We start from the raw sequence: 11,781 nt of genomic DNA, 5'->3' as shown, positions 1-11,781 counted from the left end.
CTAGAAACCTATACTCAATCAAGAAATTCTTGGTTTAGAGTAAAAATTCATAAAAGAAATGGTCAGTAAGCCTCTCGTTTAAGGTGATTCATTTAATGACCTCGTTAGCAGACGACACCTTTGATCTGGCTGGTGTCGAATCTTTTTCATGAATGAAATGTGGAGGCGTACGCGTCGAGGAGAGCGCGTGAATAAGAGAGGACCCACAGTCATTAATCCATACTGATCGTGGTTCTTTCTGTAGCTGCAAAAACCATCACGTTTAGTGGACCCCCGTTTGCAAAAACTAAAAAAAAACTCATCAGTGTAAAACATCACTGAATGGGTCAACGTAAAGTTTGCGTAGTAGTTTTTTTTTCCTCTGATGCGAATTTGAGTGGGGCATTGCGTTTATCTATGAAATGAGATTTATTTTATTCCCTCCCTCCCAAAAGCGCAGCCAGTTTCCAAAGGCAATTTCGAAATTGCTGCAAATTTTTTTTTTGCGAGTTTGCGATTTTTGTGTTTGGGTTGACCAACTGGAACTTTAGTTGACTCGCGAATTTCAAATCATACGGATGGAATTTTAAGAACAATTGTCGGTGCCGCTGATCGGAAATGGTTTTATTTCCAACGATCTTTAGTGATGCTGAAATGCGTGTGATTATGTAAAAGTTCTGTGGCAGCTTTATTTGTGCGAGGTGCAATGGATAAAACGAAATTGGTTAGTGCTACAAGTGGTATTTCAAATATCGAGAGTGTTAATGAGAACTCTTCCGGCCAATAGGTTTAAAAATGCAGTGTTTTGTTAATTTACGAAAAAAATCAACCTACTTGTCAACTCTTTTAAATAAAATTTCTCAATTCTTCTTAAATATGAATTTTGTTTCCAAATACAGGCAGCTTAATACTAGATCTGATTAAGAATTACGGATCAGATTATTATTCTAAAGCTAAAAAAAATTACCTAAGCCTCCTGGGAGATAAAAAATGAATTCCTCTTGAATACAAAATATCTTTAAAAAAAACCATTATCTCATTGAAAGCACAGAAAAAAATAGGTAATTGCTACTCCCTTGAGTTTTAGAATCCTTGGTCATTTCGACTGTTTCAGTGTTGTTTGGCGCAGAAAACCAAACTTAAAAACACCTTTTTTTTTTAAAAAAAAATCTTTAATAAAAAAAAAATCTTGACTACAAAAATTGTGAAAATAATGTAACTTTACTTCTGACCTAATCCTCCTCAAAGTTGTCTCATCCGCAGCAGAAATTTAACGGAAGAAAATTTCTTTCAACGGAATTAAACATTCCGTAAAACGGACTAAGATTGATCCCTTTTTTCAATATTTCCAGATTATTTTTATGAAATTAATTTGCGGTTTTATCAGTTATTTTTTCTGTTTAGGGGAATGAGGCATGTTTAATATTTTTAAAACCAGTACTGGACTCCTATAAACGTAAAACATGGTTGCGGAAATTTATAAGACTACTTTAAATTTTATTGGCTTTGTTTAGAATTTTATGCTTTTGGGTAACATTGATCAGTCTCTATTTTGACATTTTTAACGAATTTTCTTGATCATAAAGGGTACAAAACATCTTCATAATATTTACAAATGCTTGTAATTGATGAAAGCAGTTCGTGTGTGAAGGCCGAACAACAATTAAAATCATAAGATGGACCATGATACCGCATAAATTAAGAGGCTAAATATTTCATCATTACATATGAAATTTTAACTTCAAAAAAAATTTACCCTGATTCAATTCTTTAGGCCCTCGCACTATTCCCCATTAATTTTTTCCTTTAAACTTTATCATTTTATAGGGTTTCTAGCTTTTTGTCATAGAAAAGCTTACTCTTGAAAATGTCCTAATTTATTAAATATCAAAAATTTTCCTCAAAATACAACAAAAACTACACCAAAACTGTAAATTTATTGAGGAAAAAAGTTGAACTGTCACTTAAATCAACCTACTGCTTCTAAATGCTTTGATTTCATCAAAGGTGTTTGTTTGCGAGTCTTTGAAAAAATAGATATTTAAAGATTTTGAAATAACATATTTACTTACATTGAAAATTTTCAAAAACAATTCAAACTAGACCCAATTTGAAACTCAACATGTTGGTTTTTGAACGTTGAAGTTTTTAAAAAGATATACTAACTTTAGACTTAGTTATTGATGATTATGTGGCAAAATTTCATGTTGATCAAAGCTATCCCGGTGATCATTGTTACCCCGTTCTTCGGTACCATTTTTAGGGCCAATCGGGATTTTTTAAATTTTAAACATTGATCGTCAATATGCAGCCTTATTTTGAGTGCATTGACGCAATTTTTTTTCACAGAACATTCATTCACTGTAAAGCAGGTTTAATACTGTGGTGTTATACTGTAGCTTTCCGAAGCACTAGAAAGCACGCCTCGAAGCTTAATAATTTACAAAACAATTCACTTTGAAATTACGTTCTTCGGCATATTTTTTATCGAAAGACGAGAACACAATTGACCATACCAGAAATTTGAGAATTAGAAGAGGTAGAATGATTTTAGCCTGCAATGTGCAATTAAAAAAAAGCTAATAAATACTCAAAGTTCTGATTTATAAATGTTAATTTCCAAATCAATCATTTGATAAAAAGCTACGCGAATGGATTTAAAAAAGTTACTTTTATTTTATAAAAATCTTAAAACACAAAAATTACATTATTTTGTGAAGCGCAATCCATTTGCGCAAGCATTGGAGCGTTTATATAACAAAAAAATGTTTTTCTCATTATCGAACTATGAATTTAAAATTTTAGAATAAATATCTACTATCCATCCTAGCATTATGAACGCAATAAGTTTTTGTAGATTACAAGTTTTTAGGTTTTTTATCTCCAATTCATCTTTAAATACTATTCACAATCATGCAGAACTGTATTTCAATCTGATTCGTTGCTTTAAAAGATTCCCAAGAAAATTTACCTTTCCTGATGAGAATTTACTGGGCTGTAAAATTGGTAATTATTTGTTACTAAAGCTTAGTTCTTTTAGAAATGGGACACTTTCATTTGCTAATAGCTCGTTAACTAGTTATTGGATATTAAAAATTTGAACAGCATTTTGTTGCCTGTAAAAAGTACTATTCGACCTATTTTTTTCAAAATTTAAAATTTACGCGTTTTTGAGATATGTACGATGCTTGAGAAAAAGAAAAAAAAATTTTTGCACAGATTCCTTTAAAATTCGTCATTATCAAATTGATAGCTGAAAAAACCGTTGATTATTCAAAGAATTACTGAGTTTATGTGGTGGATAAGTATGCAAACACTGTCAATAATGTCCACAAAGTTCAAATCAAGCATTGGAGTGAAGCAGATGATCGGCAACAACGGTTAAGGATCATCAAGGAATGCAAGTCTCATACCAGCATTTTTAATTTTCAATAAACGAAAAGCTAAGGGTAGATCGCTGAAATGTCCAAAACAATTTTCTCCGATAAGCTGAAAGTGTTGCCTAGTGATGACTCATTGAAATCCAACCTCAAACAGCCATTTTTTGATAGTTCCAAAGCTCTTAAGCTGTAAAACCGGTACCGAAAAAAAACGTTCAAAAATGTGATAAAAAATAACCAAATTTGTTCATTTCGAAACAACTGTATCCACTAAAATGCTTCCAGTTTCCAGTTTCCAGAGAAGTATTGGACCAAAAAGTATCAGAAATTGAAGAAGGAAGGTGAAGCCACCTAAAATATAGATTTTACAAAGTATAAGTTGGAGAAACTGATCAATACCATGACAGAAAAAAGTGTGCGCCGGCCAATGGGAGACACCAAGAATAAAGTAGAAATTTCTTTTACAAAAAACGGTAAATATTTTTTTTCAAATTTTTTCATGAAATATCATAACATTGCCTACTTTTCCTTCATAGAAAGTATTTCGTTCAAACGAATGGTTTTTGAGATACAGGCATTTGTAACTGTCCCATTTCTAAAAGAACTAAGCTTTAGCTGACCCGGTGTTTATTGTTTAATGTAGCAAAGCAGAGAAATTTGTAAAATTATTTCAATTTTGCTCTAGTTGTACATTTAAATCTATATCTTAACATCATTCAGATGAAAAAAAGATAAAATATAACAATTATTTTTTATCTGAAAGTTTTGACTTATTTGTGGACAGAGGTCTCAAATTTCATAGACATATTTTTCGAAAACTTATAACTTTAAGACCCATTTCTGCCTCCATTTGCTTATTAAGTTTTCGAGGTTACACCAAAATAAAAATGGGGGAAATTGTAATGGGAGTTCCCTTCTTCTTCCCATCCGTCCCATTTACTCCGTTTTCCATGGTTGAATTCATTTGCTTGATGAGTTAGTAAATATGGAACCCTCTTCCCTCCTTTTCCTCTTCCCACCGGATAGCGTACCAGTTAATCATAGGTACATTTTTCATTGCCAAATAAACCCTTCTGTCGAATTTGGTTTCATTTGCTTCGATAGCTATCGATTTCTTGTAATATTATATGGAAACCCCCTTCCCCTTTCCTATGGACCTACTGTTAAAACAGAGGAGAATAAATTACCATAGAAACATTTTGTACACTTTGCTTTATTATTTACGCAAGCATCCTCCCATGTACTCCCATTTAGGAATACTATGTAAATAAAAATAAATAAACATACTCCCATGACAAGTTTGGTTTCCTTTGCTAGTTAAGTTTTTGAGTTATACAAAAATTGTGTGGAAGCCCTACTCCATCTTCATATCTTTCCACTGGTAGAAAGAAAGAGAATCAAATAATTAAAGAAATATTTCTAATACTCTACCATGTCAATTTTCATTCTATTTGATTGATCAGTTTTTGAGTTATGCAGAAAAAAAAATGTTATTAATGTTAGTTTTTCAGTCTGAGATTTTAATCAAACAACTTTTCTTTTAATATCCGACGTTTCTAAGCGTAGATTTTATACTGCTGGTGGTTGTTTGCTTTGGTTTGGCTTTCCGGTAAAAAAACGAAATTGGCTACATAAGCGTAGATTTTTACTAGCCAACTGATTGTTTGTTATGATTTGGCCTTTGGAAGCGCACATTTTTAAGGACTGTTGCGGCTGATTGTTTACTTTGATTTGGCCTACCGGTGGAAAAAGACGGAATTAGCTTAGAAATTAGAAAGTACAGATTTTTAAGGCTGCTTTTGCTGATTATATGCTTTGATATGGCCTTCCGGTGGGAAATTCTGATTTTTTATATGAGTTTTTAAGGTTACTGCTGCTGATTGTTTGTTTTTAATTAGCTTTCTGATTGGGAAGGTTGTTTTTAAGAATACTATCGAGTTATTCCGACTCTGGTAAACAGAGGCATCCTAAAAATTACTCAAAATTTTTAAATTGGTCGAAATTATGACAAATTTAGCCAATTTCTCTCCATCAGCTCAAAAACAATCTATTTGATTTTTAATCACTCCACCACAGTTTTCGCACAATGGCACGATTCCAGATCCAACCAAAACAGAGTATAAACGTTGTGGGACCTGTTGAAGGAGTTATGCAGGGGAAACGATCGCATTTGGAGGCAGTTTTCTTCGTTTATTTAGTCGATTATCGTGGCAAGCGCTATGAAACACTGACCACGGAAATTTTCTGGCTGGAAATCTGCCAACTTGCTTAAGGGGGGGGTAGGGTCTAACGGGTATAAAAAAAAACACCATTTTCACGATTTTTTTCTAGAGCTATCGTTCAAACAAATGTATTCAAAATTTTTGCATTATGCAAAGCATTGTTAAAAGAACATTTAGTAATTTTTTCGTAGAAAAATATTGAAAAATGAGCCGGTGACGGAGCATTTTCGAGGATGCCTTTTAGAAAACAGGATTTGCGGTGGACACTGTATCTCAGCACAGAATCATCTGAAGTCAAAAAATCAGAGCAAAATATTTTTAGTAGATGTTTTTCTGGACCCCAACGTTTTTATTTTACTTAAAAATATTTTTATGAAATTTTTGTGGCTGTTTGAAGTAAAAACTACGATTTTTCACTAAAAAATCCGCCATTTTTCACCTCTAAAACCTCCCCAAAGTAAAAAAATCAAAAAAGAAAAACGTTGGGGTCTGGTATTTTATATGTAGAAAATATGTTCCAAATTTGAAAAGAATCGGATAAGTAGTTTTCAAATGACGATGTCCACGGACTTTAAAAATGTGCTTTCGAGAAAAACGCGTTTAAAGTTTCTGCTCTTGCTTTCTTGCAGTATTAGATAGGAGGAGATAAAGGCCTATAACTTCTACAGTTTTGCTTCAATTGACTTGAAAATTTGACACAACATTCTTGAAATGTTTTACAATAAGAAAATAAAAAAATAAAAAAATCGATTTTTTGAAAGTGTTAGACCCTACCCCCCCCTTAAGATCGCGTTTTGCTGTTCATAACGATTTTTTTCAAAATATCTCCCCACTAGCGGTCCAAACATTTCGCGCACGATTTGACTACCTTTTATTTATTTTACCGGTGGGCAGCAGTCAGAAAAATGGACCTTATTTCATCACTTCCCCTTTTTTAAGTTTCAAAAAGCGCTCGATTAAACCTCTCATTTTCCTTAACTTCATGGAATCAATCATATTCACTTTTATCTTAATTTCAGCTCCCTGTTAGACTCTCTAGGACTCCTAAAACGATTTACCATTTTAAGTTATTTTTGTGTATTTCACTGGAATATTCCAGGATTTTTTTTTTCGATCCTGCCCAAATAATTGTATCTACAAGCTTTTGCACTGAACGCTATCTCAAAAACCACATGACAGGTTTGTTTTCGAGGGACCATTCATGAAAATTCTTTATTCTACAGGGTGACAAAAAAGTCCGGTCACACAGGAAAACCTCAATATGTCAAAGAATAAGAAGAAAATCTTAATCTGGCTTTCATAGCTTTATCCAGTAACTCATAAAGATACTTCACAGACGATATTTCGGAATTACACCACCTTTATCTGATCGAACCAGCTTCAGACGTCTCGGAAAGTCGTCGCAAGCGGCGCGCACCTGCTCCATCGGCATCTCGTCCCAGATTTTCGTGATAACTCGCTTGAATTGCTCCAAATTTGCTATTTTATAGTCGTTTAGCTTAGACATCATGTATCCCCACACGAAATAATCCATTGGATTCAGATCCGGAGACGACGGAGACCATTCATTCTTCGAAATGAAATCGATCTAGTTTTCCTCACACCACGCCTGAACAACCTTTGCGGTGTGGGATGCTGCGCCATCTGTCAGGAAGCAAGACTGCGTCTTATTTTGGAACCGGGAAACGTTCAACTTGTCCGCAGGAGCTTGCTGGAGGCTCACACTCCAAACTCGATCATTTTGGCGATTGACTGTTTGCTCCAAAACGAACAGCTTCTCGTCCGAAAAAGTAAGCTCGTCATCTGCGCGCCAAGCCGAGCAGCGATAACAGCTGCCCTTAACTCTGCCATGGCTCACAACTCAATGTAAACAAACTGCACAGGAACGAAACTCTGCCACTTTAGGCAGCAAGGTAAGCCCTTTCATTTGGCATATAGAAGGCACCAGAGAGATGCAACGTGTAGGCTACAGGCGACCCCAAAAAAGTGTGACCGGACTTTTTTGTCACCCTGTATATGCTTAAAAAAGCTGAGAGGTTGGCCTTTGTTTGTTCGCGTGTCGCATTAAAACTGTGATGCATTATTACCGTACACAATGGACGTGATTTTTTTTTTAACCAGCGATATTTTTTTTTGAAACACTTCCTGATGTATTTAAAGTTATGGGAAAATACTTTTCTTCATATATGCTCAATATTATTTCGGAAAAAAACGGAAATAATTTAAAGTTTCAACTATGAAATTAGAAAAGTATCGAAAAACAAATTTTGAAAGTTTTATACTCTATAATTTTGACCATAGAATGGTTTAAGATTTTTTTTTAAATATCACTTTCACTCTCGTTTTTATACGCCTTCTAGGAAACCACTGTAAACTCACCAATTTGGGTCGATTATTTCCGCCAATGTATGCTGTTTTTGCTCAGGATTTATTTCAAAATAGTTTGTCAATTTGTTTTTAATCATTTTTAAGAATTTAAGCCTTTAAGTTATTTCCTATTCGACACAAGGTTAATTTTTTGCTATTTTGTTTTTGAACTATTTAAAGAAATATTCATCTAAGAACATTAAATAAAGTAAAACTTTTCCGGAACTTATATCTATAAACCTTTTCAATCGAATATCAAGATTTTGATCGTCAATTTTGTAGTTCAACGTTCATAACCTTCCAAAGCTGTTAGCAAAAAATGATGTCCAAATTTTCAATGAAACGAGATTCATTGAGTAGATTATTTATACTAGTTTCTTCATACTTCAAAACTAAGTCAGTATGATCTACCAGGTTATCTGTAGTTTTTTCCAAATGAAAAAAGTCTCATAAAATAGATTTCTTTAAAAACAAGTTCTTAATTCATGACATCTTTGCTGCATTTAATTGCTTAATTTTTTAAATTGTCATGAATATATCTACACACTTATGTATAAATATGTGGAAGTCCCTTGAAAGTTTTGACCGCTATCCCGAGTCTTCCAATAAACAATAAATCTTCTTTTGGGAAAAACAAATCCAATTTAGGCTTTGTTATAAGTAGTTTCTCATTTTCCAATGAACAGATAATCTAAACTCAAGTTTTAGGTTTTTTTTGTTAATTTAATCATAATTTCCAAATTGATGTCCAAAATCCAGGCAATATCCAGGCAAATTTTATCCAAACCAAGAAAGTACTTTAAAAAAATCAAGAAAAAAAAAGGGAAAAACAATTTTTTTGTTTGATTTGCTTAAAAAAGTGAATAAATCCGGGAAAAATCCGGACATTTTTTATCAAATCCGGGTAATCGGACCGGGCTGGACAGTTCCCAAATTTTGTATAAAATATCGGGGCAAACTCAAATAAAACCGGGCAATCTGACAACCTTACTTTAAAAAAAATTATTAGATATCCATTGTTTTTTCATTTTTTTTTCATTCATATACTGTTTTGTTAAACAAAAAGTTGATGTGTGATGCAAAGTTTTGCAAATTTGAATAACCCTCTTATTTCCAACACCTTTTATGTTATTCAAATCTTTTATGGGTCTATAATCTTCAATTCTTTCTCAAAGGATATAACATGCATCAATATAGCCAATAAAATAACTAATAAAATGTATCATCGGTGATTAACTATTAATGACAAATTTTAATTTGAAAAATTACTCATATCCAATATATACTAAGATTTACTATTTTTAATTCAATGGTTATTTTTAATGATCAAATAAGGTAGGGACAAATTTCAAATCCTTCTTTTGTCACTCTGAGCTTCGCATAGGAGGAGTTTCGCATTTATCCATTTCTATGTATTTTTCTCATCAGTTATAATTTGCACTACTGCACTACCTTTCATCTCTTAGGGCTTCCATACATTATGTTGATGGGTTTCGTCTAAAAGAGAGGACAGTACAATACTGCGCTTAACGTTGTTTGCCAAAAAAAAAAAATAAAATTTTGGGAACTATTTGTTCGATCGAGAATAAACTTATATAATTTAACAGAATTATTAATACTTTAATGGACATATTTGATGCTTTATAATTTTTTTAAAACATTTTCATGAAAAAAAACTGTGTTAAAGCAAATTGTGACGGAGGCTTAGCGACGTCCTACACTGAAACTTGACTAAAAACATATTTTTAATGCAGTTTATTTTTCTTTAGATATTCTTAATGACGCATGATTTACTGCAGCTTTCACCGGAATTACATTTAAAATTAATTTCATAAAGTTTATTAAGGTTTCTAAAGGTTCAGGTTAAGAATTTTGAAATGTATTCATCAAGAAAATGAAGCAAATAGGCTATTTGGAATAAATACTTTCAAACATGTTGGGTGTGTTTCTGTACTTCATAATCATCACTGTTTCCTTTTTTGTTCACAGTTAACTATACTGATTGCAAGCGCCCTCTGTCAAACGTGTCGGGCCGGTCGAATAGCCTTCCCAGAAAGCCGACAATCATCACCTGCTTCAAAAGACCAGTCCCAAGCCCAAGCCAGAAGTCTGAACGTTGCCCCTTCAGCGTCTTCCCGACAGGAAGAGTTCGAAGGTCGCAGCTATCGAGGAGGTTACAGTCAATCGGCCGGTAAACGACCCGACTACAGTCGCTACAGTGTCTATGAACACGAGGATGACTACGCACGTCCTTCAACGACGTACTATGCGACATCTACGACGGCACGGCCTTATACCAGTATTGCCACAACTCGACAAGCCTACAATAGGCAGCCGAACGCATACTTCAATCGACTTCCACCGGCAAAGAATGACGATCCGATTGAAGCGGAAGATGATTACAGTGACGAGGAAGACGTTGAAGAAGCTCCCGATCCACCGAGTAGTCCGGCAAGCTCGTCTGCAGCAGATTACAGTAGCAGCAGTAATGGTGGGTACGGTGGAAAGCCAGTGGAGTTCAACAATATCTTTTACGGGTTGAACGATAAGTTTGGAGGTTTGAATTTAGGGAATTTATTCGGAGAAAATCGTACAAAACACAAGTTTAAGTTCAAACGACGGAAACCTGGACAACCTTGCATTCCTTATGATGTGTTCAACCGACTACGAAACGGAAGGGACGCTAGCGGGAATCGCATCGAACCGAAGACGCTGTATCCTCCGTTGAGTTTAGTTCTTGCGGACGTTAACTACTACAGTCCACAGAACCACTACAACGGACATGGGGGAGCCTCGGATACGGGAAGTGGAGCAACGTTCAACAACCACTACTACGACGCTGTAGGTGGTTATCCTTGTGTTGGAGTTAACTTTGGCCACAAACCACATCGGCCATTCCGACCTCACGGTGGCCCTCTAGGGTTTTTCGGTCAGGGCGGCCTTTTCGATTGGACGACCTCCAATGATGCCGTCCAGAGTGACACTGGAGAAGACGACGGCACAACAACCGGCGGCACCGGCACTAAACCGCAAGTGGTGTTCAACCTGAACGATGCCATTGATACAGTGGTTTGTTGAAGACGTTAGATAGTCAAAAATTTGAAGTCACCTCAATTGATTTTTTTAACTTGTAGGCAACCAATTGGAAACCAGGCCAGGGATTTCAGTCGATGATGCAGGTGCTGGCTGAGTTCATAACGTCGGTCGCTGGGGGTGCTCCAATTGCAGCCGGGGATGTTGTTGGAGATGCTGTTGATACAGTGAGGAAAGTGAATAAGGAGTTTACTAGTTTGTTTACCGGTTAGTTTTTAGAGCATTAACGAATGATGTACAAAACGAACGAAATGAGTAAATTAATTGTTGAAACTAATATTAGATAAGTGTCTGTTGAGATTAACTTGTAATTCAAAACATTGATCAGTGATTTACTTAACGCTGAATTTTTAGGATTTTCTGTAATACAATAAAATTAAACTTCAAAATATTGTTTTTTTTTTTTCTAATCAATTGAGGCAAGGTTTAAAAAAATAGCTTCAGGATGTTGAGGAGGCACCAGACTTTTTAAGTCAGTTGTATTTTTCTATCCGTGATTCCTAAAATCTTCAGTTAACCAAATGACATACAAAAATCATACTTTCTTAAAGTTAACTTAATCCTTAGGCATTGATGTGGCCGAAGGTAAAAGTTTTCATCCTGAATTAAAGCTACAACGAAAACAAGACATAGGTAGATAGTGTTCAAAAGTTTTTTTTCTCCTGTCGTTCAACCCAACTTGAATATGTCGGTTCAAAGATTCTCGACTTCGGAATCATTGCTGAGTACTTGAGTTTAAT

The 11,781-nt window shown here is 34.6% G+C and overlaps 1 protein-coding gene across 1 annotated transcript; it reads left to right on the top strand.

Annotated features, from left to right (window-relative positions):
- The first annotated feature begins 542 nt into the window (after positions 1-542).
- LOC129757278 (uncharacterized) lies at positions 543-11,348 on the top strand. Its single transcript, XM_055754440.1, has 3 exons — positions 543-703; positions 9,938-11,017; positions 11,083-11,348. The coding sequence occupies exons 1-3, from the start codon at positions 686-688 to the stop codon at positions 11,251-11,253; spliced, it is 1,269 nt and encodes a 422-aa protein (XP_055610415.1). The 5' UTR covers positions 543-685; the 3' UTR covers positions 11,254-11,348.
- The last annotated feature ends 433 nt before the right edge of the window (positions 11,349-11,781 follow it).

This window comes from Uranotaenia lowii, chromosome 3 (assembly GCF_029784155.1).
Source record: "Uranotaenia lowii strain MFRU-FL chromosome 3, ASM2978415v1, whole genome shotgun sequence".
NCBI classification, from domain to species: domain Eukaryota; kingdom Metazoa; phylum Arthropoda; class Insecta; order Diptera; family Culicidae; genus Uranotaenia; species Uranotaenia lowii.
Note: the sequence above shows the minus strand (reverse complement) of the source record. Positions and strands in the feature narration are given on the sequence as shown.

What these genes read in the sequence shown, in the direction of transcription:
- LOC129757278 (XM_055754440.1), top strand. An exon ending in ACGATGCCATTGATACAGTG is followed by an intron (nt 11,018 to 11,082) that starts GTTTGTTGAAGA and finishes TTTAACTTGTAG; the next exon opens with GCAACCAATTGGAAACCAGG.